The sequence below is a fragment of the Salvia hispanica genome, chromosome 5, assembly GCF_029641045.1.
Source record: "Salvia hispanica isolate PSC_SH4W2 chromosome 5, Shi_PSC_v1, whole genome shotgun sequence".
Classification (NCBI taxonomy): Eukaryota; Viridiplantae; Streptophyta; class Magnoliopsida; order Lamiales; family Lamiaceae; genus Salvia; species Salvia hispanica.
Genome location: NC_142696.1, coordinates 35780822 through 35806997, shown reverse-complemented (window position 1 = coordinate 35806997; position 26176 = coordinate 35780822). Strand labels below are relative to the sequence as shown.

At 36.3% G+C, this 26176-nt stretch overlaps 4 protein-coding genes and 1 pseudogene across 8 annotated transcripts; 2 read left to right on the top strand and 3 right to left on the bottom strand.

Moving 5' to 3' along the window:
• The first annotated feature begins 842 nt into the window (after positions 1–842).
• On the top strand, positions 843–3550 carry LOC125188443 (beta-1,2-xylosyltransferase XYXT1-like; annotated as a pseudogene). Its single transcript, XR_016130924.1, has 3 exons — positions 843–993; positions 1291–1368; positions 2312–3550. The product of XR_016130924.1 is annotated as a beta-1,2-xylosyltransferase XYXT1-like (transcript).
• A 250-nt stretch (positions 3551–3800) lies between these two features.
• On the bottom strand, positions 3801–13338 carry LOC125188440 (DEA(D/H)-box RNA helicase family protein). 3 transcript variants are annotated; one of them, XR_016130921.1, is made up of 20 exons: positions 12882–13338; positions 12469–12623; positions 11951–12038; positions 11504–11743; positions 10651–10746; positions 9164–9352; positions 8847–9006; positions 8630–8760; positions 8185–8352; positions 7814–8086; positions 7327–7521; positions 7017–7220; positions 6816–6885; positions 6570–6718; positions 5691–5996; positions 5485–5544; positions 5248–5400; positions 5053–5163; positions 4343–4949; positions 3801–4262 (listed from the first exon to the last, which is right to left on the bottom strand). XR_016130921.1 is itself a non-coding variant. In XM_089059704.1 (19 exons), the coding sequence occupies exons 1-19, from the start codon at positions 13230–13232 to the stop codon at positions 4482–4484; spliced, it is 3567 nt and encodes a 1188-aa protein (XP_088915830.1). In that variant the 5' UTR covers positions 13233–13338; the 3' UTR covers positions 3801–4481. The 3 variants fall into 3 exon arrangements, 1 of the variants encoding a protein (XP_088915830.1); XR_016130922.1 differs by having other exon boundaries at positions 3801–4259; XM_089059704.1 differs by having other exon boundaries at positions 3801–4949.
• A 1746-nt stretch (positions 13339–15084) lies between these two features.
• Positions 15085–17028, top strand: LOC125188441 (T-complex protein 1 subunit delta). Its single transcript, XM_048085291.2, has one exon. It carries the CDS (start codon positions 15212–15214, stop codon positions 16808–16810), a length of 1599 nt encoding a protein of 532 aa, XP_047941248.1. The 5' UTR covers positions 15085–15211; the 3' UTR covers positions 16811–17028.
• Positions 17029–17303: 275 nt separating this feature from the next.
• On the bottom strand, positions 17304–19334 carry UMAMIT4 (nodulin MtN21 /EamA-like transporter family protein). The gene is made up of 7 exons (XM_048085294.2): positions 19042–19334; positions 18896–18958; positions 18683–18799; positions 18373–18598; positions 17937–18095; positions 17693–17844; positions 17304–17603 (listed from the first exon to the last, which is right to left on the bottom strand). Exons 1-7 carry the CDS (start codon positions 19233–19235, stop codon positions 17438–17440), a joined length of 1077 nt encoding a protein of 358 aa, XP_047941251.1. The 5' UTR covers positions 19236–19334; the 3' UTR covers positions 17304–17437.
• A 2414-nt stretch (positions 19335–21748) lies between these two features.
• LOC125191384 (Protein phosphatase 2C family protein) lies at positions 21749–25969 on the bottom strand. Of its 2 annotated transcripts, none has more exons than XM_048088930.2 (10): positions 25685–25969; positions 25420–25528; positions 25252–25288; positions 25119–25163; positions 24652–24704; positions 23811–23972; positions 23102–23185; positions 22535–22624; positions 22342–22414; positions 21749–22122 (listed from the first exon to the last, which is right to left on the bottom strand). In XM_048088930.2, exons 1-10 carry the CDS (start codon positions 25954–25956, stop codon positions 22055–22057), a joined length of 993 nt encoding a protein of 330 aa, XP_047944887.1. In that variant the 5' UTR covers positions 25957–25969; the 3' UTR covers positions 21749–22054. The 2 variants fall into 2 exon arrangements, with proteins under 2 accessions (XP_047944887.1, XP_047944886.1); XM_048088929.2 differs by having other exon boundaries at positions 22367–22414.
• Positions 25970–26176: the final 207 nt, after the last annotated feature.

Sequence of the window (26176 nt, the reverse complement as noted above, 5' to 3'; positions counted from 1 at the left end):
TTACTTAATAAGCAACGGTGGACATGTTATTGTTATTTTTCATATTTGTTAGTATCAGAGAATGTGTTATTTAATTAGTACAATGAAATTATTAGTAAGTGATAAAATACAAACTCTATATATTGTACAATCTCTAAACTATGATCTGAACCGTTAGAGAATTTCAACAGATGATAAAATAGTAGCAACAAAAAAATGCCAACACAGCAGCAACCGTTGACATTGTATTGACATCTTTTGTTGCTACTATTTTGTCATATATTGATATTTTTTAATGGTACATATCATAGTTTGAAATTTATACAATAATTATAGTTTCCATTTAACTAAATCCCATGAAACCATTCTATAATAACCTTTAAGTTCCAAATTTATTTATTTTTAAATCTTTTTTGAACTAATTCCCCTTACTTGCATATTTTGAAGGGGGCAGCCCAACTGCATTGAAAGTCATTCTACACCTAAAACTCAAAGTAAACTAATTCATAATGAAATAATTAATTGATGGACGAATCCAATTGAGTTCAATGATTAATTAAATAAGTAATTACTAATAACTTTCCCGTGTGTCAACTCCAATGCCCTTTTCATATCTACCCTCAAGAGAGAGAGAGAAATAAATTAAACAACAATGTATGTAAAACATAATGCAAATGGAGTAATACAAACAAGTACTAGTAATAAACAATCGTTGGGGCCATTGACATTGTCATTATTCATTAATTAATATACAAAAAACAAAACATTTGCAAGCGAATGATTTCAATAAAGAGAAACACAACACATATATATACACACCAGTAGTTGTAAATCGTATGAATTTTGATAAAAGAGAAGTTTAAGTGTAAATAAATAGAATGATGCAAAAGGCAATATTAGGAAGAAGTTTCAGTCAGTATGAACGGAGAAGGATGGGATTGGGAGCTCTCATTTGTTGCTTTTTTATGGCATTCACTCTTTTCAAACCTTTTATTGCCAACTTACCCCTAATTAGTAAGTACACCTTTTCATTATTTCCTTCTCAATTGATGGATTGTTCTTTCGCAAAAATGTACTTACGTATACTACATGTTTCTTTCTATATATACATAGAACCCTTTTCCATTTTAAGATTTATGATCTAATTAAAACCTCATTTTTTCTTAAAGTATGAATCTTGCACTTAACTTATTGAACTCTAATAAATTCATAGTCAGGTCTAAATTTTGCTACTCTTACTCGGCTATCTTCATAATAAAATTTGCATGATTATGAAGAGCTAGAATAACATTTCTATAAGCTTTTCTGCAGAGGATTTTGAGACATCAATGGCATCTGGTCTCAAGATATTGATGAGCACACAAGAAATAAGCGAACCACCACAATCATGTAAGACTTCAATAATTAGTTTTCATTGTTTAAGATGATTATTTCGTAAATTGTTTATATTTGAAGTTGTGATTGCTTGCAAGTGATTTTTTTCCGTTGATATAATTTAACCATTTTGTTTGTATGTGTAATTTACCTAATAAATTGGCCTCATTGTCGGTCTCAACCAATTTAATGTCTCCAATTATTGAAAATACTCTAAATTAACCATTTTGCTTGTATGTGTGATTTTTTCTCTTGTTTAACAAGTACTCAAGTAGTATTAATTAATCATCTTCTCCACTTAATTCAAAAGAATGGTAGCTGGCACCTCACATCTTTATAGTCAAACGACTCAAACCACATCATTAAAACAATTTTGTATCTTTTCACACAAAAAAAAAATCTTTAACCAGAGCTAACAATTATACAAATGTGAGAATAACTCGAATGGGATTTAGATTTTGGAGTATATATGTACTCCATCTGGTCCACGAAAATTTTATCATATTATAGACAACTCAAATTTTAATAAAATAGTATTAGTAATTAATTGTGTAGTGGATATTGTGATTTTAGTGGAGTCACTAAAATATGTGACTATATCTAGTATGGGTTGTATCTTGTATGAACCTTATTATCATAAGTGAAAATGGATAATTTTCTTTTGTGGACTAAGTATTATGGCAACTTTTGCTAGAGAATATAAGTTGTCGGATTGTCTACTAAACTAATTAAAGGCACATAGGCCAAGATTCTTCTTTTATCACAAAAGGCTAGCTAGGTAAAATTTTAATTTTTATTTCTTTTAGTGAATTTTATATATTGACTATAAATGTTACTAGTTATTATCTCATATCACAGTAATAGATTTTAATTTTGAAACGAGTATTATTGAAATAATGAATCTAATTTTTTGACTGCTTCTAAATGGAGTAACATATAATTTCTTTTCTTATTTCAGATAGTTATGTGGAGAGTGTAACACCACCAATCACTCAAAACCTAACCAATTCAAGATCACAAGTGTACGAAATAAATGGTGAGGTTAGGGTCCATGGCAACTCATCCACCATATTCATACCCACAACTCAACAACTCAACACAACCACCTCCTTTTGGAACCTCAAACCCTACGCCCGAAATTTCGAGAAAAGCATAATGAAAAAGATCAAAAATATCAACATAACCTATCAAAACCCTAACACAACCCCACCTTGCACCCGGCTATTCACTGCCCCGGCCGTCATCTTCTCCACCGGAGGCTACCTCGGAAACCCCTTCCATGACTTCACCGACGTGCTCATCCCACTCTACTTGACCTCTCGGCAATTCAACACGACGGTAATCTTCCTCGTAGTTGACATGAATCCATGGTGGATTTCCAAATACAAACCAATCCTAAACATGTTGTCAAAATACGAAATTATCGACATGGCCAGCCAAAATGAGGTCCTATGTTTCCCAAGAATTATCGCGGGGCTCAAATCTCACAAAGTGTTAAACATAGATAAATCGATTTCACCGAACTATTCAGTCACTTCACCAAATTTCTCAAAACCACCTACTCACTGAGAGAGGGTTTGTCGGCGGTTGCAAGAACAAGAGCCGGCGCCCTCGCCTGCTCGTCGTCTCGAGGCAGAGGACACGGCGCCTGAGGAACGAATACGACATGGCTGAGCTGGCACAGAGCGTTGGATTCGACGTGAGCGTGAGGGAAATGGGAGGAGATGTTTCATCGGTAGCGAGATTTGTGAACGGCTTTGATGTTATGGTGGCGGTGCATGGTGCCGGGATGACCAACATGGTATTTCTTCCCGAAAATGCGATTGTGGTGCAGATTGTGCCGTTCGGAGTGGAGTTTAATGCGAAGGACTGCTTCGAAAACTCGTCGAGAGATATGAATTTGAGATATTTGGGGTATAAGGTGGAAGTGAGGGAGAGCTCGTTGGTTGAGAAATATGGGGTTGGGAGTGAGGTGTTTGATCTTCAAAGTTTATACAAGAAGGAATGGGGTGTATATCGTTCGGTTTATTTGGATGAACAAGATGTTAGTGTTGATTTGTTTAGGTTTAATTCAACTCTATTGGAAGCCATGGAGCTTGTTTGTAATAGTTAGTTAGGGGTTTTTTCTTGGTGTATAGGAATGTGTAAATTAAATTGAAATGTATGATGTTCCAATAATTAAATTACACTTTTCTTATTCCTCATTTTCTCAGTACCTAAAAGCAAACGCAGCCTAATAAATATATTGAAATTTTATATTCCTAGAAGCTCTTATTTGTCACTAGATAATCACCCCAAATCTACACCTGAAAATTTAAAACCATTTAACTAGACAAATTAAATTAAAATCATTCTAAAAGACCAAAGAATGCAGATCTACAAAAAAATTCAATAAAAGTGTGGCAATTTTAAAAACTGCTTCATCAAAACTCTAAGAGGCCGTCAAAGACTTCTAAAAATGAATACGAATCACTATTAGTATAACTCTTCAACATTACTATTGCAGAGAATATAAACAGGAAAACCGGTCATGGCCACTGGTGTTTAGGGCATAACTCTGGCAATGACACCAACGTTGGCAATACCGAATGTCAAAATCATTACATACTATACTACTCAACTACTGATAGGAATGAATCAACTAAATGATGATAAACATGCTGCCTTATTCACCTTTTAATCTTATCATACTAAAGAAATCCTATATAACACAACTGACCACTGGGATAGCCGTAACTCCACCTTACTTGATCGAATAATCTAAGTATTCAAATCGTAAGGAAATGTAAAGCACCGACCTCGTGAGCGTTCAAGCAGGCGAGAGGACTTTTCCTGGGATTGGAAGAATTCACCTTGTGGTGTCGTTGTATCCACTTCAAGTAATATATACAGATAATGGGGGAAGGCTACTGCATCAAAAATGTTAGAGAATCAGCTGTCTGGTTGTGTTAAAGAGCAGCCACCCAGAAAGAATCAAAAGCTTCTGTACCAGCAAAACGTCGACTACTTCCTGTAATTGCATGAAACCAAGGCACAATTTTGCTTTGAACCAATAAAAAATGTGGAGACCAGTTCATGGTGGTGTGCTGATCCAATTCCATCAAAATATGCTTCCTACAAGCAACTAACTACCGCCACCTTGTAGAAGAATAATCTTGGTTTTTCTTGCTTTTCTTCAGAATGGCAGACATGTACTCTACGGTTTTTTGAGACGATTGGCTATCACCAGTCAACCACGTCAGAGCCTCTGCAGCTGCGTCTTTTTCTGCCTCTTTTTTACTACCACTAGGCTGGCCAACAAAATCTAGACCATTGAACATAACAGTAGATCTGAACTTGTTGTTTTTTAATTCTTTCGTCTTATAGGAAGGCGGCTGATGTCCTGCCCTAGCGAGCAAGGTTTGGAGGTGAGATTTTGCATTATTACCCCCAACGTTGGCTGAACCTAATTGAATCTCCTTTTCGAATTTTTTCGAGGCTGTTGGAAGCTGCCGCCCAAAAACAAATCTGCCTTCACACCGGTCCTCTGACACCAGCAATCTCACTGCTGTTAGAAGCTCGTTATGACTCTTTATGTCCAACTTTGGGTTCAAGAGCTGCAGTCGTATAAGCATGAGATTAACGAAGAAGGAAAACAACAAGGCAGAGATAATTAGATATGCCAAGCATAAGAAAGACACATAACAGACGGATATATACCTTCTTTTGAACAAGTTCGCCAAGCTCTTTCTTTATGCTAAGATACATAGTAGCCAACTCTGGCTTCATGAAGAACTCCATGTATCCACCCAGCATTTTCATGTGGCCATCCTACAAAGATAATGCAAAAAGCATGAGAAAGTGGCAATCATGAGAAAAACACAATCATGAGAAATAGGGAAAGCATAGATTTACAAGTCCGCCGCTAGAAACATTCCCTCCAAATAAGAGAACCACTGAATCAGATACACCAGTTGAATCTCGAAGGAATACTGAATTGACTTTGATTTTTTCATTGAAAACAAGCCATGGGAATGGAATTTTGGCTTCCTGGGCATTCACGGAATTCTGAACAAGAACGTATAATGGAATCATTAATACACGACAAATGTGAAAATACAGCGTTAAGTGACGTGATGAATGATCTCTCACCGAATGCAACAGTGCTGAACCATCCTCCATTGTTTTTAATGATATTGACCTCTCCTTGTTCTGGATCAATAAACTTTAAATTAGTTCTAACACACAACACTAGGTACCAGATAAAACACAAGTGAGCTCACATTCTCAGTGTCCTCACTTAAGTATACAAATTGGTTATGAGAAATGTAAATACAAAAAAATGATGTTTCACTCACCACAACAGAGCATATTCCAGGAAACAGACCCGCGCATATAACAGAACGAACGAGATGTTCATCGTGACTGCACATGTTACAACTCTCAAAATTTTCAACTAAACCAATATCTTTGAGCAGATACGAGAACTGCTTCTTTAGAGAATCAATGGCTCTCAGGGTTTGCATAGATAGAAAATTTCTCCAACAATATTCATAGCCAGACTGCTCCCTTTCAGCATGTTTCCAACCATCAAAGGCCCGGACCAGTGCAAGATGGTCACTGAAGCCACGAGCAGAAAACTGGGCCTTTGCAGACTCAGCAAGCTGCAAGAGTCAAAAGAGATTACCAAGTTATTCATTGTGCTTGGAACGGAGGTTAACTCAATGCATCCTGAACCTATCCCTTCAGAATTGAAAATCAATCAATCCTCACTTGATTTTCTACAATCTTGAAGCTAAAGGTCTAACATTAATTGAGAGACGAGACATAGCACACACCAAACAGAGCATAAAACTGTGTAGTGTGTACTTAAGTAGCCTATACATATCGACAGTCAATTTTTAGAGATATTCTTCTGGAAGAAGTTAGAGAAATACTACTACGAACCTGCATATGGAGAACAGCTTAGTAGAAGTTGTTCACACTTCACAGTTATCAGCAATCAAGTAACACAAAACTAGGAGATCTATATTGAATAAGAGTAAGAAATATCTAGTAAATGGTCTCTAAAGTGAAGGATGCTTATAAAATTGGAAGAGCATCAAACATTTTTCAATAGAAATCGCAAAACCAGTTGCACTGAGTGGACTTGTACTATTTTGCTCTAACAATGCACAATGCTCATCTCTACTAACAAAGCGACTAAAGCATATGCCTTAAACTATTATGCTACTTACATCTTTTTTGTCGAATGGCATCAAGAATGGATCTCTCACACTTAGGCCAGCTACAATTGTCATAATTGGATCCAAGCAATTGAAAATAGCACCATATATGAGCATTTTACCGAGCTTTGGCTCGACTGGAAGCATCGACAAGTGGCGTCCTGGAATAAGAAAGCATATCATCATCACAAAGCAACGGATATTTGCAAGCTCTTATCAGAAACACAATGTACATAATTAGTAATAATTGATATATACCAAGAACTGTCAGATTTTCTTTTTCATCTAAAGCCCCAATCATCTTTAAGTACTCAACAGCATTTTGAACCTGAGAAACAAATAAATATACATGTATAAAAGACATAACCTCATAAGGCCGCAACAAACCTTGGGTGAAAATGCACAGCCAAGGATTAAAGGATGAGATGCAAATAAAGGAGGGTGGACAATTAAGCTTACTGAGAGCGGCTCAGGTGCTTGTAAGGCCTTAGCTAAGAACTCTGATATGCTTCCAAGTTGCAAGCTCTTGATTTGCAAACATAAAGACTGTAAAGGTGTCCTCAAAAGTTCTGGCAATTGATAATCTGCAAAGGCATCATGCACACATCTAGGATATAGATGGTAGCACTCTCCTGGTTGTACACGGCCTGCTCTACCTTTCCTCTGATACATGAAATTAAAAATCATCCATGTTGCTATCTAAATGCATATATTTCTTTAAACAGTTTATATCAAAGAGCTAATTCAAAATCTTGAGTAATGCATATACCTGGCGAGCAGAAGCCTTCGAGATCCAGGATGGAAGCAAACAAGGAGTGTTATTCAGAGCATCATAAGATGTCTCTTTTGCTTTCCCACAATCAACCACAAAAACAACATCATTAATTGTGATACTTGTTTCAGCCATATTGGTTGCCAGAACAATCTTCCTGACTCCATCTTCAGGTTTATTAAAAATTAATTTCTGTTCTCCAAAAAGAGCAAAATTAATGTTATATAAAGAATAAAAATGAACTGCCACTGTTTAAGAGACTAAGCTATTGATAACAGCTGCATAACATCCTCCATCAATCCCCTGGCAAGCCACCTCACTGTGTGTGTGTGTGAGAGAGAGAGAGAGACCCATAATTCTATGACCCTTCAGTAAAGTACCCACACTAAGCATAAATTATTAGTCATAAAAATATGCAACGTGTGAGTGATGATCTGCACACATAATTTAACAACTATTACACAGTAAGGATCCATGAAGTAACCTGTTCTGCACTAGACATGGAACCATGGCATGCAAGCAACAAAACTTTGCTTGGATCTCCCAATAGTGGATGAGCTTCAAGCTGCTGTTTCAAAGAATTTATATCATCCCAACCAGTCATAAATACTAATACAGCACCAGGTCTTTCTTTGCGGCAAATGTGACAAAGCACATTCTCAATTAGATTAAATCCAATTGAATCAGGATTCCAACAAGAGAGTGACTCCCGAACTCTGGGGCTGTACTCCCTAAAATCAGCAGCCATAAGAGCTTCCTATTTCAAAAAATCAAAGACAACCCATAACAGAATCAGTAAAAAGGTTAGGCGACATACAATTATAATCTGGTTCTAATTTTACGAAAATAATATACCTCAACAGATGAAGCTATCTGCGTCTTCCTTTTCCTGAGACCCTGCTTTTGCATTTTCCACAATTTGTCTTGACCATAGTTATCTATTTGATTATACGGTGTCAATCTGTACCCAGTCGTTTCTAGAATGTTTTCCAAAAAGTAATTCCGAACAGGGTATGTAAATCCCTGATAATAGACCAAAATACTGAATCAGCTATTGGATCAGAAGGAAGTGGGGCAGGCGTGTGGGTAGTATTTATCAAATAGGATGAAATTATATAGGGAAGCAACAATGAGTAGAAGCAACAAGAGAGCACAGCAACTTTATACCTAGAAATTAGAATAGAGCAGAAAGTCCCTTTCATGAAATTAAGAAATTTTAGCGTACCAGTTTGTGCATTAGAGTACATTTAAGCAGCATGAAAATTAGGAATTTGAAGTAAGTCAAACAATTCCAACTCACCGGAACATGTATTGCTGGAGCTCCACCAAAATAAGAAGCAAAAAGTTCAGCATTTAGGGTAGCACTCATCAAAATCAATTTTAGTTCTGGTCGGCGGGGAAGAAGATCCTTCAGTACAATTAGAAGAAAATCTGCAATGAAATGGACAGCATTGAGAACAAAGAATACATAAATAAGGAAATTCGTTAATACAGAGAAATTGCAATCAAAGAAATACCTTCATTCATCCCACGCTCATGAATTTCATCAATGAAAACATGAGTTACACCTTTCAAGTTTCTGTCCACCAATAATCTCCTTAAAAGGATGCCAGTAGTACAGAAAAGGAGACGAGTATCTCTTCCTTTCATTCCCTCAAGGCGAACTTTATAACCAACCTTCAGATGCAATAGAAAATCATTTGTACATTTTTTATAGTGTGCGATTCAAATAAATATTCATACTGAGAACTCTTGCATTAAACCTATAAAGTAAATATATATATGCTACAACCATAAGAAAACATTTTCAATCAGAAATAAGCAAGAGGCTTACAGATTCTCCTATTTCTTCACCACGCTCAGCAGCAACTCTCTCAGCAACAGCTATAGCAGAAATTCGTCTAGGTTGGGTGCAGATAATACTACATGCAGCTCCTCGAGAGGCATCAATTTCTGACTCCAAGACGTATTGTGGTAATTGGGTAGTTTTCCCACAGCCAGTTTCACCAGAGACAACAACAACCTGAAAAAGCAAATTGCAACCAAGTTTAGTAAGCAAATTCATGTAGATCTTCTGCTGTTCTGCGCTCAAGAAGAAACAGAACATAGACACAGTTTCCCGTGAGAAGACTTGGCAAGGACACGTGTCAAGGATCTATTGAGGGCATATATTCAGGTTTATATATAGAGAGAGAGAAGTGGTAGTCATATTTTTCTTATTGGGCAAAACATGTTAGTCGTTATGAAGGCAGATTACTATTGTTAGATAATACTTGCAATTTATCTGCATTTTTATTAAATTAATATAATAAAAAAAGCAAAAAAAAAAAAATCAAACAATGTATACTGGATGAAAGCACATAGTTTAATGGAAATATCTATTTAGATAATGCAGCAACGTTTAATAGTAAATCCGGACTCTGTTACCATGATTTCCATCTAAGTCACTCAGTTCCAGGTTGGCTTAAGTGGCTGGCGCTACCTGAAGCTCAACTTCTCAAGTCACTCTGTCACTGTCCCTCGAACAGCTGAAGCTCAAGGCACTGTCCAGTAACCTCAAGTCACAATGACTCAAACAACTATTCCACTGAGAATTGAGTATCACTGGGCTCGAGTAACACTATGAATTATGCGGGATCGGCAGTTTGTATCAGTAGGGGTAGTAACTAGTAAGGTCTTTGTACAAGCCAAAACAGTTATAGGGCATTTTTTAATTGGCCAACAGCAATTCCTACAGAATTGATTCAAGCAACGGAGGGACTAGGAACAGCACAGAGTGAAGCACCAAAGTCCTAGCGATGGCACCATAAACTGAAAATTTTCACCATCCTAAACATTGCCCTACCCCACGCCCCAGATCCACATCAAGCTCATATTACCTTCTTTCTTTTTAGTCCTCTACCAGCATACCACCCTTTTTCCCACTGTGGAGCCTAAAACTTGTTTTAAGCAGAACTTACCACTTATTTTACTAAGTACACTGCAACAGAGAAATTACCAAACTACCTGATGAAATTACTTTTCTGAAAAATCTAATATGAACATGGTGGATTGGCCTCAGGACAATCGTCTAACTGTTGTTACTTTACCAAAGATCAATATCAATTCACAAATCAATGTTAAATAATAAGAAGATCTATTTTATGATTAGCTAATACCTAAGTGTTTTATATATGCTCATTTGGTAGCTTGAGAGGTGTTGGAGGAGGTGAGTCAGTAAGAGAAACTCAAAATGCACAGGGTTGAAAGTTGAAATCCATCAAAGAACACAAGCCACATATGAATTGCCACATAACAAGACTAATCAATTCAACCCAGTACCTGATTTTGAGAAATAGTGTGCAATAATGTTTCTCTGGCTTCATGAGATGGAAGACTTTTCCGGAACTCCAGCATCTTTTGACCTTCTGAAGATTCCTGTACCATGCAACCAGAGTAAAATAAGTCCATCAAATACACATACTTTTGCCAGCAACCAACCATAATAATAAACGTCAGCAGACGGTAATATTCATGGATATATTAAGGAATAGTGTGATATTTTTCATATTTGTAACCAACAAATAATAATATACATTTGCAATGAGTTATTGATTTTCCTTTAACTATATAGCTTACACACGCCACTGGCCCATTTGAAAGATTCATCTACAAAACTCTTACATTCATAGTGAACGAGCATAAAATGATAGAGCAGTAAGACATTGCTACTATGAATCAATTTTATCATTTACCTAAACATTTGTACAGCTTATTCAATGTTTCAATGCAGAACCTCAATTCAGGGGTTACTTACCAATTACAACCATCAATCTATCAATCTCTTATTGTGCTTAGCAAAAAAGCAACTGACTCGGCACTTAGACATATTTAAGGATAAAAAGGTTTATCTTTTTTAAAGAGTGGTTTCTTTTTGTTCACAAGAAACTAGAATGCTTACAAACATTTCGCTTGACTATCTAAAAACAAACTGCCAGCAACAAATTCAGTGTGAAGCAATCCGACCTATGGAATATTGGAATATGAATTCAATTATTAGAAAATCAATCTCTGACACCAACACAGTTATGATAGAGAGCAACTATAGTGAACAGAAGAAAGATTTAGCAAGTTAGCAATAGGTATGGTAACACAGATATAACTAGAAAATAACAGAAATCTGGATCACACTAACTCGCCAATCTTGTTGTTTATTGCGCATCTGCAAGCTCCTTCGCTGAAGAACCCTCTCGGCTATAACACTTTTGGTCGAGGGCGCCTCCTGCTCCTCCAGTCCTTCATCAATTAACTGACCCTGACCCACATTGGATGCTGGATAAGCATTATGAAGGCTTTCTTTGTTTACAGCCTTTTTGGCAAGGTGTGCCCTGAGATGAGAATTTACTTCCTTTTGCAACCCAAATGGTAACAGCACCTGCCAAAAGAAACACTTATGTATGTTAAGTTGTATCACATTGTTTCCAGCTTCAGTCAAAAATTAGGTTGAGATGTTGCAGAAGCCGCTCATAACCAAACTATTCTCAGAAGAGGTGCTTGGAGACCATCAATGTTTTTAGTACAGTAATAGTAAGAAACAAAAGAAATAATCAATAGAAAGTTTTTTTAATATAATAAGGTATACCTCCCTTTGAGGACGCTTTGTATCCAAATCAGATCTATAATTTGGCAGTGGAACTTTACTGAACACAACTACTCTGTCATACTGACGACTGCAAATAAAAAAGGAGACCTTTAGAAAGAATCATGCATAACTAGATTCTTAAACTTACATCCTTTCTGTGATTAGACCTTTAGAAAAGAATCATCATAACTAGATTCTGAAACTTTCATCTTTCATGTGATTAGGTCTTCAAACTTTTATTTAGTTCATAAAGGTCTTTTAATTTTGTTATTTTGTCATAAGTGGGTCAATCTATGGCAGTCATTTGAGAATGCTAAAGCCTAAAAGTGTGAGGACCCAAAGTTCAATAAACATAACTGAGCCATGTGAGAATTTAAGGACCCCTATGACAAAGACTATGAAAGTTCAAGGAACCATTTTTTGTGCATATTCATTTTAGACACTATCTCAAACAAACATCAATGCATATATAATAAGTGTGAGCTTGCACATATATAGACTAGATATCCTTCAAGTACCAGTGCAATCCCATTCTGGTTCCAAGAGCTGAGAGCTGCTCAAAATCACGCCGATCTTTTTTCTCTCGCGAAACAATCTCTTGCTCGTCTTTACGGCGCAAAAACGTAGTCAACTTCCATTGCCAATCTTCGACATTATCGAGAGTGGAAGCACCCTGGCAATGATACATAAAAGGAATCACAAACTTATAGATACACAATGCATCGGCCAATTTTATAAAAATTCTACTACCAAATTGGAGCTCCATTATCCAAAAATTAATAATCAAATTTGTCATTCAGAAATTTTCATTTGAACAAATTAAATCTCAAAATTCCCATAAAGAAAAGGGAAAAGGGGAAAACACACAATAAGAGTAAAAGAACACATTTCCACATTGGTGAACAATAGAAATTGATAATCTGAAATTTACCAATTGCTTGGGCGAAGACTGGACTTCGCAGTCGGACTCCTCCGACGCATACTCATCGTAAGCAAATCTCCCGTAGCTCAAATTGCGCTGATAAAAGTGCGGCGAAGAAAACGTAGAAGCAGCGTTTCTGCTTCGCCTCACCACAACAGAAGACTTGGATGAAGATGATGATGAAGAAGCATAGCAGGAAAAGGAGAAGCCTGCCAGAAGATTCCTAGTTTGAGTTCTCGGGTACAAATTGTGAAGCCTGCGGTACGCCGTGACGGCGGAGGACCAGGATTTTGTGGGACATGTAAGATGAGCCAGAGACATGGCTCTGAGCTTGGGTTTGAAGAAATTTTGGACGAACATTGAGGAGAAAGGGTTGCTAATAAGTGATGAGCAGTGTGTGATGTGTGTGAGAAGACATGGCGTTGATGCTGTGTGGGAGTTGTGGTTAGGGTTTAAGAGATTTCTCGTGTCGATCACTTGAATTAACACCCAAATTACTAATCTAGACATCTAGTGTATATTTACTGCGCTCGTTTTTAAACATAACAATTTTTGAATATTTTTGTATTATACATAATGGATAATAAAAATAGATTAAAAAAATAAGATTGAAATATTATTAAATTTAATTTTGTTTATTTTATTTAATATATTTAATTACTCCCTCTGTCCTAAAATATTGTCCCACTTTGACCCGACACGGGTTTTAAAGAAATGTAATGAAAAGTGAGTTGAAAAGAGTCCTACTTTTATATATTAGTTTTATAATAAAATGTGAATAAAAATGAGTTAGTGGAATATGAAGTCAGTCCGCTACCAAAAATGGTAAAAAGTGAAATGAGATCAATTTTGTGGAACGGACAGAAATGAAAATGGGACAAACTTTCAGGAACGGAGGGAGTACATTCTAATATATTAAAAATGTTATTAATAATATAATTTTAGAAAATAATAAAATTAAAGCTCAATTTGCTAAACAGAGAAGATGATAGTATCGCATTTGTGTTTACATGATACTGTTAAAGAATAAAATGTTATACTCTAATATACTACTCCTTCCGTTCCATAGTATTAGAGTCATTTTGTCATTTTGGTATATTCCATAGTAATAGAGTCATTTCCTTTTTAGTAAAAGTCAACACATTTTTCTAGACCTACTTTACTCTCTCTTACTTTTTTCTCTCTTCATCTCTACAACTTTTTCATTTTCCACTTTATTCTTCGTTTACTTACTCACATAACACAATTTTTCTTAATCTTCGTGCCGAAAAGAAACGTTTTCATTACTATGGAACAGATGGAGTATGACTTAGACTCTAGTGAGTGATGTTGAATGGATTGTGATATCAAGTAAGAATTGGCCAAACGAGAAAAGATATTGTTTGTATCCAAGATTTAATGTAATTTGGGATTCGATTGAGTAGTACATATATGAGTAGGTGGTTCATGACGATCTTCTCAAATAAACTCAATCCATGTAAAAGCAAATTCTATGTCCTTCTTCCCCTTCTGCGTCTGCTTCATGTCCTTGTAACAACAAGTGTAGTTGATATCGAAACAATAATTTTTCATAATATTATGACCGAGAACGATAATTATTTCGAATGACATTGAATTGCTAGTCCAGTGAAGAATATGATCCAAATATGATCCTCGAGCCTCGTACACAAATACCGATCAGAGTACAAAAAATAATTCAACTGAAATATGATCCAAATATGATCCTCGAGCCTCGTACACAAATACTGGCCAAAGTACAACAAATAATTCAACTACGGTGACAACAAGTAAATCAATTTAAGAATAAACAATAAAATCAAACAATCAACACAACCCTAATTCTAATTTTGTACTGCTTATATATCCTCGATGATGCTGAATAGTAGAATTCGTGGCTGGAGCATATTCAAAGAGGCAAATTAATGGTGTTAAAGCATTTCTAAATGGAAACGGTATGTAGAAAAGATATACCTCTAATGATGTGATTTATTTTATTCACTAAATAAACAGAGATGAGATAAAATATATAATTAATTATTATTAATAAAAATGAGTTCAACATAAATTATTCTCTATTTTACAATAGTTTAGAAAGATGTTCCATAATTATTATATAAGTTGCAAAATTATCATTAAAAAGTAGTAGTAGTAGTACTAGTTGATAAATTCGAAAGAGAGCAAAATCCCTTTTCACTCCATTTTGAATTGCATATATCGCACAGCGCGCATATCCAATTCACCAGAAAGCCCTTTTCACTCTCAGTCTCACCCTCCTCCATCGCGCTTTCTCTCTCTAGGGTTTTACGCATCAAATCTCGCTCTCCCTCAACACCCTTACAATGGCATCCGCGGCTGTGGCAAAGGCGAAGCCCACAGAGACCTTCGTTGACAACAAGCGCAAAGACGACATCCGGATGGCCAACATCACGGCGGCGGAGGCGGTGGCCAACGCCGTGCGGACTAGCCTCGGTCCCAAGGGAATGGACAAGATGATCTCCACCGCTTCCGGAGAGGTCATTATCACCAACGACGGCGCCACGATCCTCAACAAAATGGAGGTCCTCCAGCCCGCCGCCAAATTCCTCGTCGAGCTCTCCAAATCTCAGGACGTCGTCGCCGGAGACGGAACCACCACGGTCGTCGTCATTGCCGGCGCGCTCCTCAAAGCCTCGCTTACTCTATTGAGCTCCGGTATTCACCCCACCGTTATATCCGATTCGCTTCACAAGACTTCGATTAAGTCTGTCGAGATTTTGTCTGCTGTCGCCGTTCCCGTGGAGCTCTCGGATCGTGATTCGCTCGTGAAATCTGCATCTACGTCGCTAAACTCTAAGGTTGTCTCTCAGTACTCTACTCTTTTGGCGCCTTTAGCTGTTGATGCTGTGCTTTCTGTTGTGGATCCCGAGAAGCCTGATTTAGTTGATTTGAAAGATATTAAGATAGTGAAGAAACTAGGGGGGACTGTTGATGATACTGAATTGGTGAATGGGCTTGTTTTTGATAAGAAGGTGAGTCATGCTGCAGGTGGCCCGACTAGAGTGGAGAATGCTAAGATAGGTGTGATACAGTTTCAGATTTCCCCGCCTAAAACTGATATAGAGCAGAGCATTGTGGTGTCAGACTATTCACAGATGGATAGGATTTTGAAAGAGGAGAGAAATTATATTTTGGGGATGATTAAGAAGATAAAAGCTACAGGGTGCAATGTGTTGTTGATTCAGAAGAGTATCTTGAGGGATGCTGTCACGGACTTGTCGTTGCATTACTTGGCTAAGGCTAAGATTCTGGTCATTAAAGACATTGAGAGAGATGAGATTGAGTTCATCACCAAGACATTGAACTGCCTGCCAATCTCTAACATCGAGCACTTCCGTGCTGAGAAGATGGGATTTGCTGATATTGTGGAGGAGGTGCCACTGGGAGATGGTGGGAAGATTGTGAAGATTATGGGAATTAAGGACATGGGGAGGACAACGAGTGTGCTGGTCCGTGGTTCAAATCATTTGGTGCTTGATGAGGCTGAAAGGAGTTTGCACGATGCTTTGTGTGTGATAAGGTGTTTGGTTAACAAGAAATTTCTTATTGCTGGTGGTGGAGCACCTGAGATAGAGCTTTCGAGGCAGCTGGGTGCTTGGGCAAAGGTACTCCAGGGAATGGAAGGGTATTGTATCAAAGCTTTTGCTGAAGCTCTTGAGGTGATTCCTTACACGTTGGCTGAGAACGCCGGGTTGAATCCAATTGCCATTGTTACTGAGCTGAGGAACAGGCATGCACAAGGTGAAATCAATGCAGGGATCAATGTGAGGAAAGGACAGATCACCAACATTTTGGAGGAGAATGTAGTGCAGCCCCTGCTAGTGAGCACAAGTGCAATTTCTTTGGCTTCAGAGTGTGTCCGGATGATCTTGAAGATTGATGACATAGTTACCGTGAGGTAGAGCTGTGGTCATATGTTAAAGTTATTGGCTGCTGGAGGGTTTGTTTTCAGTTATTATCTTTTGCTATATTTTGTGTTAGTTTTACTCAATTTTTGTGACTGTTTGGCTGTTTCCAAGTTGACTCATTAGTTTTTCTAGTGAATTGTGTTACCTATTTGTTATGTACTTTTTCACTGCCTTTCAATTTGGGTTTCGTAAAATGGGCAGATATTATGTTACTGCAGTCTCTCCCTTCTGCTGCTATTATGAGATTGCTGGATGCTATCCATTCTGTTTTTTGAGCAATATCTTTCTAGGCTTCCTTTACTTTTCTTGTTTGTTGAAAACAAAAGCACTGCCTTTTCAGATCCATACTTGTAACAGCTTATAATAGATCTCAAAGATGTTTAAACTTTCAACACATTGTGTCTTTTTTCAGTTCATGATAGGAGTATTATTAAGTTGTCTGCTTCCACTTGGTGCTTATTTTTATATTTGTGGAGGTCAATGAAAATTGAACAAGTCAAGTGAAGATCTACGTGTTAATATTTTTTATGCTGAGTCTGTTTTTGACATTATACAGAAAATGACCTACAACTTGTGAGCCTTTCAGCATGTGAAGGCTCTAAATTTGCTGACAGATTTTTTTTACGGAATATCAGCTCTTGTTGGGCACTCTTGACTACTGTTGTCACCATCTAATAGATGTTTTGTGAGAGTCTCTTCCTTGTCTTGGCTTTGATATCTTGCTTCTGCTGTTTTACCCCATAAAACTAGATAGAGGCCAGTCATGATTAGTGTAGCTCCAATGACTCTGCAAGAGTGGGGAAAGTGTCAGATTGTTATTTGATTCACCTTTTTCCCTTTACTTGAAATATTTTGACATTAAAATTGAGGACATACCCTCCAGAGTATAATTGATCACCAAGAACTATGGACGCCATTCCGGCAACTAATACTGTTTGAACTGGCTGGAAGCTGGACACGAACACTGGACCTCCCTTTTGAATGCACCAGGTCTGTAGAACTATTACAAGTCCCGATGATATAATGCCCTGCAGTATGTATATTATTGGTAGTTAGTTGAGATATATGTGGTGATTATCATAACATGTAGACAATAAATTAAAGTGGTGTGAAGTCTTACCGCATATAAGATGGTAAAAATTTCTTCCCCCGACACTATTTTCCAGTGTGTTGGATCCCTTTCTGTGAATGCAGCTATGCATAGGAATTGAATCAATCCGAAGAAGAGTGTGAATGATGTAAGTGAGAGTTTGGCAGGGTACTTCTTCACTATAGGAGCCTGCATATGAAGAAGCTTAGTTAGTTATTACATTTAAATTGATGCATTATACATTTTCAACAGTTGATTTGTTAGGAATTTTGAATCATCACAGTGCCTGCCTATAGTGATTTCATATTAGAACATCATTCTCTTTTGTATTCTTTTGAATGTCAGTTAGGTATTCGTTGCTATTTAGGTCCTCTCGTGGTGCCTGTTAGTAACATACTTATTAATTTACAAGTACGTACATATAAGATATTGAATTTGAATTTGTTTTATTGTTCGATCATTCTACCTGAAGGACCATCCATCCAGCCCAGGATAAGCAGTGGCAAAAGGTAAATATACAACCCAATGCCCAGCTTTGCATTTTGTTTGAACTCTCCTCTGTTGATGGATTAGTTCCATTCAAAATTAGTGGCCCTTTGTACAAGGTGATAACCATAGCGCCTCCGATGCTCACCAAAGTCCCTAGAACTTTCACTAAACCATCCATCCTCGCAACATTCACTTGCTCAATCCTGAAACCATCACACAAGGTTAAGCTCTCAGTCTCATCCTATCTGTAACTTTTAAATTTACTAGAATCTGTGTTCTGTCGTTACCTCAAAACAGACGCCATGATAAAGGTCAGTGCTGGTACTGTGTTCTGCAGTGCTGATACAAAGGTTGGTGATGCATAATACAAACCTAGTATGTAGAACACCTGGTTTGCTGTGATTCTGGAAATGAGAAAACACCAATTTTTTTGTTAATAGGAAGATGAGATAAGTAGTTAAAAATCGAGGTGGTTTGTGTTGATGTGTAGTCGAACTCACCCCACTAATGCAAGTAGGAAGAACTCGGCCAACAATGAGAATGTGAGAGGTGTTCTCTCCTTCCTGTAGATAAGATTGTGTAAGATATTTAGGGAACATTTTTGTGTAGATAATAATTATACATTTAGAATATTTAAGAAACTCACTTTTCCATGAAGTAGGCAAAAGGCCCTACCAATATCAATGCAATAATGTTTCTGTAAATAGGATATACAATCTTGCTAACACCAATGTTGAGAGCAACTCTCGAGACTATGTGAAACCCGGCAAAGCATAGCTGCAGAACTATCAATGATGCCACGAGCTTAGCTCGTTCAGAGACGACGATTCCCTGTGCCATATCGTCGTTTGTGTTTGTGTGTTGTCTTTGTCTATGCTGTGTCTATGTATATATATACATGGACAAATATGCAAAGCATGAATTTTTTTAGTGTGGCATGTATTATTTGATAGAGAAGATGGTGGTTAGCAAATTGGAGAATAATGATTGAATATGATTATGAGCAAATGTATGTGAATTATTAGTGCAATGTATTAGCTGCAATGATAATTGAGTTTATCTAAATCTAATTTGATATGTTGACTTGAAATTGAAATTTGTTAGGGAGACAGAGAGTCTGTTGCCCATGTTGGGCAGGTAGTGAAGGGAAAAAGATCAATATTGGGTTTTTGCAAATTATTGATATTATTTTATTTGAATAGTTTGTCTGCAAATTATTGATGGTTATGATCAATCATTTTGCAAAGATTTCAACTTTGTCGGGAGCTCAATTTGTCCAGCAACTGCAGTCGGGATTATATTTTATTTGAGGCTTAATAGTGTTCTATGTTCCAAACTTTCAGCGTAATTCATCACGTCTCAAAATTTCTACAATCTCCATAAAACATCTCGTTAAATAAATGACAGATATCTGATTCATCTTGTCGTAGTTTGAGGTGAAATTCTTTAACTACTTCGACATGTAGAACATAGTCCTATTAACAAAAAGATAAGACATGTTAAATAGTAGTAGTATGTTCTAGTATTCAACTATTTTTTCAATTTTTAAAAATATCTCCAATTTTTAACCTCTTTCCGCCTATGAATAGGAGTTCCAATTATTTTATACTACTATAAATGATATTAGGGTCTCACATACACATTTCACTAACTTATCTCACTCACATTTTTTTCTACCCACTTTTCTTAACATTTTTTTAAAACTTGTGCTGGAAAGAAGTGAGACTCCTATTCACGGACGAAAGGAGTGTTAAAAAGTATCCCTAACTTTTAAGGAAAAAAAATGGGACCCAAAAAGTTAAACTATTTCTTCTTTTTGGTTAACAAAATTGTTTTATGTATTGAGATTGAGATTTTAGTATACCGATATTTTAGAATATGTTTAAAGTTGGTACATTTAATAAAATGTGAACATACCATTAAACCTGTTTTGATCTTATTTACGTGTGGGAGTCTGCCTAAACCCCCCACCTATGTTAAGTGTTTTTTATTAAAAACAAAAAAACATAGTACTACTATAATTATTAACCCTGTAGGAATGAGTGAAAATCATGGAGGAGTTGATAAGCATATTGTTTTCTTCTTCACATGTTTCAAGTTCCAATGGGGATTTTAATAGAAGCAAATCTATATCTTGATTTTCATTGTATGTGATATGCAGTGCATTACGAGATATACTGATATCTTCACTACTTTCAGGGTATTTTTAAAGAAGATATCGCATTGACGTTTTTGGATCACGTTTTTTCCTCATTTCATTATCATACATGTTATTACCACAATAATAAACTTCGACCAAAAGTACAAATATCACCAGAATTTAAATACTAAAGAGAACATTTATAATCGTGATAGCATTCGTTTTGAAATCAACTGCTCTCACAAGAAATGCCTTCAAAACCCAGATTGAGGTGAGAGACAATCCGTGCAAGACATTTTGAGAGATAAACAATGTCTCAGTCAGGTTTAATAGGATAGATAACTTATCTAGTGAAAGAGACATCCAAGACAGAGACTGACGTGGCCTGTGCGACTACATGATTTATTATCTACGAACTTAACTAAATTATTTTCCCATTCATTGGTAAGTAGATTAAAGAAAAAGCAATGGGAAATTAACAAACATAATAAAGAGAATATTACGATTTAGCTACTGATTTGTGTTGTTTTAATATAAATGTATAATTAATTGAATAAGAAGATTATTTGTTGAAGTGGAAGCATGTGCCTCTTATCATTTGGGAATCTTATATTATAAAATCTGAGAGACCAATGATGAGTGCCGTATATGGTACTACTATTCTCATAATCATAATCTTCGCTACCATTATTATTTTATGATGATAAAATAAATAAAAATTAACTATCGTTCTGCAATAATTTTATCAACGAGATACATGCATCGGTGACAACATTCCGAAATTAGTCCAATAGTACATTTTTATTTTTACCTATATATGAAGAAATTAACTTAAATAAATTCTTTCGTGCAAATATGTGAAATTCATGACATAATAATAACTATGTAATTGACACAAGTGTTATATTTTGACTGAAGGACCATTTTATTTCTTCATTCTAAAAATATGTATGCATGTATGTTCTGATAAGATTGAGTATTTTATAAATTACCAGATTTAAATGAGAATTTTTCATATATTAACATTATTAAAGTCATTTGTGGTCCACTTTTTCATTTTATGTATTTTAGTGCTACTGTTGGTTCTTTAGATTAATTTTTCTTTTTGAAAATTTTTTGGATTTATTTTATGTTATGTCTTAAACCTTTTCTCCTGTGATAAAATTGACATGCTCCATCAACCATCTACACTTTCTCTGATACAACCAAAAAATAAAATAAAGTGGAATATACCCTAACAAATCATTTTCACAGAAAATCAACAACAAAACAAGCCATAAAGCCTAGAACTTGAGAGTTATCAACCAAAAATAGTTAGACAATAATCATCTCAAAATTGAATATAGTTAACCAAAAGACATCTTGAGCACATCAAACTTAGAGCCCTCACTCTCAGTAACACAGAAATTGGAAAAGCAACAGAAAGGAGAGGTTCCACTGATCCTGGCCACTGAAGCCCAATATAGAGTTGATTCGCTACGGATGTCTGAATACAATGACAATTGCAGAGCAGTTATCCTTACACAAGCGTTCCCGGACAGCCTCTTTGACGAGTCGGCGGCTCACGGCTGTGACTGATAAACCTTCCTGTCATAGATGATCCGTATACTATTAGGGGGTGTTTACTTCGGATGATAGTTTAGATAAATAAACATAATATTCCATAAGCTAATCCATCACATACTATAACAAGTTTTGAACATTTTAAGCTTTGCTGACCATCTAAACCTCCAAATAGTCAGTCATAATAAAACGTCCCCTTAAAGCTTTTGTAAACTATTCTTATCTACCAATTCTCATACATACTCAGTAAAGCATAAGCAAAGTGAACCTTTAACAGCTTATGAACAAAGTCAACAGCATCGCCTGCTCCAAAGACCTAGAAGTTGGATAAAAAATCATTCATGTGGTCAATATTCAGTAAAACTTAAGGCAAAGTAATTGAGATCTCTGTGAAATAATACAGATCATGAAATAGTTCACAGAGATGGAGATATACCCCCCACAAGCCATCACAGCCAAGAATCATAAAGTAGTCTCTTTCTGTAAGGTCAAATGAATGAACATCAGGAATTGCGGAGACGCCTACCTGAAAACCATTTAATTTTTGTCCGTTTAGACAAGAACAAAAAGTATGCTAGAACTTCAAGATGCATGCAATGCTCTCAAGTATATTAACAAACCCAGAATTGTGACAGTAGATTTTATTCCTCCAACACTTCTAACACACAACACACAACACACAAAGTAAATGACAAGGAAATGAGAATAATGCGTATATGTTCTGAGGATGTTGGACATCTACTTATTTGTTCTTAATCGATATATAAATTGGCACATGTTGCAATTTTCATCCAAACAACATGCAGGCATACATGTCCTCCCTGGCAGCCCTAAGAGGTTAGGTAACTTGACTACCAGATGGAGTTTCCTACCCCCATTCAGAGTTATAAAGATGAAAAGTAAAATTAAAACACAAAAGTGAAAGACATGCTAAGTTGCATGTTATAGACAACATGACATGACACCAAGGATGTTGGAAAGAGCAAGAAGATAAAAACAGAACCTTCTTGAATTGCCTATCTCCAAAGGCTCTAGAAACTACAAGACGCCCCTGCAATCGTCCATTTGAATCGATAGATCCACCAGCCTATTCATGTAAATATATTCAGCAGTGTACTTATTCATCCAAGTACAAAGAGCAAGGAAGGACAAGTTAGGCAGCCACACAACATTCCAGTAAATTAAAATTTATATAACATATGCATATACAACTTTAGAACAACGATGAGGCATAATGGGACTTAAAAATAATAGGGAGAAACTTAAAAATGGACAAATAATTTCAGAATCCCTGCTATCAGAGAAGTTGTTCAGTTCCAATAAAATAGTGAACCACACAAGTTCGCCTGCCTCAGTATAAAGGTCTTCAAATCTTGTAATGTGTATTATGTGTGTTTGTGTAGCTGTGTAACATTCACAAGAAAATAGTCCACCAATAAAGGGAAAAGCACAATCTAAAGGCTACCATACCATCACTTGTGGAGAAAAGTTTAGCAAACAATGATGAATATATGTCAGACCCAGACTGGATAACATGGAACTATGAGATTACCAGCTTTAGTTTTGAAGAAGTAAACACACAATAATGCTCTAAAAAGAAACGACATCTTCTCTTTATCCGGAGGCATTTACCACTTAATTATGAAAGGTGGGGAGAACATAAAATGATACAATCATGGTGAGTAAATCTTATCCTAGCACCCAAAGCAAACCTTCTGAATCCGTGCTCTCTCTTGTGGATATATGGCTTTGTGTTCTCGAGTCAAAACAATAGCCTTTAGTGGATTTGATCCGTCCAAACAACTCTGTGAGCCATCTACAACAGATGATCTTGCTACTACTGCCTTGGCATCACCAATATTTGCAACAAACACCTAAAAACAAAATCATTATAGATTCAGAGCAGAAAAATAATGGGAATTAGTTATGGTGCATTCCCAACACCTATTATCTCTAATGAAAAAAGTAGACATTCATCATCTGAACTATCACAACACAACTAATATGTATCTAAAATTAGCATGAAACTGTCCTATACATGGACATAGTTTTTTAAAGAATTATTAAAAAATGCCTTATGGTTGGTCGCAAGATTTATTCTGCTGTTCCTCTTCTCATTCAATGAAAAACATGGAAGTTGGATGCATAGATTTATTTTGTTCTTCCTCTTTTCGTCCAATGCCAAATTTAGATGCATAGTTCTTATATGCACCATAATGGGAAGTCATTCAAAAAAAAACCTCATTGAGTTCAATGAAAAGCACTTACTGCTAAGGAACAAGAATACAAGGCAAAAAATGAATTATCAAGCTGAACTGTGATTCTTACAACATTCAAATAAACTCTCTCCACTAGCATATTCTATTTATAATTGATTCCAATTTTATTCGCTTGCTCAATCCAGTTGCACAAGGGATCACAAACAAACAAACAGCTCCTAACTATATTGACCAATGCCAAGAACGCCAAATACTTCATATTCAAGCTACATCCTATCCTATTGATACTGTTTTAGCATATATTGCACAGCATATTTAGTGAAGGAAAGCTTACTGTTTGTCCCAATACCCAAACACATACAGCTGTGGCACCATCTTGCCATCCCCCTATCAACAGGCCAAAGTGAAACGCATATAAAGATACTTGACTAAAACAAAACACAAAAAATAATATCTACATCCACAATTTCACGCATGTCAGGTTTACATGGATGAGAGAAGTCATTTGGATCCATGATGAAATCTTGTCAGAGAAGAAAAATATAAGTGTAACCCCATGGATCCATGGTCAAAATTTTGTAAGTGAAGAAAAATATAGGGATAAACTCGCATTTTACCAGCGATTCAACCTATTGAAATGCATCAAGCACCATACCTTCAAATTTTGAATTTATCAAATACTAGTAAAAAGCCTGATAGAAATAGTGACATGCTTTACATCAACATAAGCATGACTCCGCCATTCACTTTTCATTTTAGGAGCAGCAAGGGAAACGAAGAACAAACAAAAAATATAGGAACCTGCAACACTTTCCTGAAGTAGAGCCTCATCCATCTTCCTAAATCCTACCCAAAGAAGAAACATGTCATCAATCAACATCTTGAATCACACTTATAAAAGGTAAATGAGCAAGAGAAGTTAAAAGAGGCATACCATTTAGTATAGCCTTCTTCGCAGTCTTAACATCAAGCTGAAGTTTCACAAGAACAAGAGAGTAGCATTATTAATAAGAAAATACCCAAAAAGGTTGAACAGAAATCCAGTATTATCAGGAGAAAACTCAAAATTGGAACAATCAAATGAATGCATAGATAGACAGACCAACTCACGTGGTAAGCCTGCTGAAAGCACACTCTTGTGCAAATGCTTCTGCGCATACTCTGCAGCTAGCCGGCCTCCATGTCCATCATAAATTGCAAAATGCGCACATCTATTATAGCAAAGGAGATTCAGAAGAAAGAAAAAACAAAAATGACCAAAGCAAACAAAAGAGCAATTGCATTAAACAATAGAATAGAATATTAATAACATGAACAGATACGAACAGTTGGAATTGGGGGAAATGGAAAATTAATGATCAAGGAACCTCAAATTTCCCGGGGAATCGGAGGAGGCGTCTTCAAGTACAACCCAGGCATCTTCCATGGAGTGGCGTAACCCTTTGTCTTCAGCTGCACCGGCCTCTAACGCGAATAAAGCCTTGGTTGTACTGGAAGCAGCGATGGTAGTACTCTGAGACTCGGATTGTTCATCCGGTTTCAACCTTTTGTTGTCTGGTGAGGAGTTGGAGTCGCTAAGCACGTTGGGGCGTTTGAGCGCTGCCATTGCGGCGGCGGAATTGGATTCTGGTGTCGCCATTTCCGGGATGGAATCGAATGAAAAAGGGGCCACAAATATTCTTTCTGGCTTTATATTAATTATTATTATTAATTAATTAATTAATTAATTAATTAATTATTATTATTATTATTATTATTATTATTATTATTATTATTATTATTATTATTATTATTATTATTATTACTGTTTTTATGTATGATTATTTACTTACTAATTCCTTTGAGTAGGCAAAATCCAA

What these genes read in the sequence shown, in the direction of transcription:
- UMAMIT4 (XM_048085294.2), bottom strand. Translation starts at nt 19,235, where the DNA reads ATGGCACAGGGAATCGTCGTCTCTGAACGAGCTAAGCTCGTGGCATCA. An exon ending in CTGGATGGATGGTCCTTCAG is followed by an intron (nt 18,096 to 18,372) that starts GTAGAATGATCG and finishes CTTCATATGCAG; the next exon opens with GCTCCTATAGTGAAGAAGTA. An exon ending in TTTTTACCATCTTATATGCG is followed by an intron (nt 17,845 to 17,936) that starts GTAAGACTTCAC and finishes TACATACTGCAG; the next exon opens with GGCATTATATCATCGGGACT.
- LOC125191384 (XM_048088929.2), bottom strand. Translation starts at nt 25,956, where the DNA reads ATGGCGACACCAGAATCCAATTCCGCCGCCGCAATGGCAGCGCTCAAA. An exon ending in GAAGAAGGCTATACTAAATG is followed by an intron (nt 25,164 to 25,251) that starts GTATGCCTCTTT and finishes TTCTTTGGGTAG; the next exon opens with GATTTAGGAAGATGGATGAG. An exon ending in AGAGAGCACGGATTCAGAAG is followed by an intron (nt 23,186 to 23,810) that starts GTTTGCTTTGGG and finishes TTACATGAATAG; the next exon opens with GCTGGTGGATCTATCGATTC.
- LOC125188441 (XM_048085291.2), top strand. Translation starts at nt 15,212, where the DNA reads ATGGCATCCGCGGCTGTGGCAAAGGCGAAGCCCACAGAGACCTTCGTT.
- LOC125188440 (XM_089059704.1), bottom strand. Translation starts at nt 13,232, where the DNA reads ATGTTCGTCCAAAATTTCTTCAAACCCAAGCTCAGAGCCATGTCTCTG. An exon ending in ACACTATTTCTCAAAATCAG is followed by an intron (nt 9,353 to 10,650) that starts GTACTGGGTTGA and finishes TTGCTTTTTCAG; the next exon opens with GTTGTTGTTGTCTCTGGTGA. An exon ending in AGAAAATCTGACAGTTCTTG is followed by an intron (nt 6,719 to 6,815) that starts GTATATATCAAT and finishes TTCTTATTCCAG; the next exon opens with GACGCCACTTGTCGATGCTT.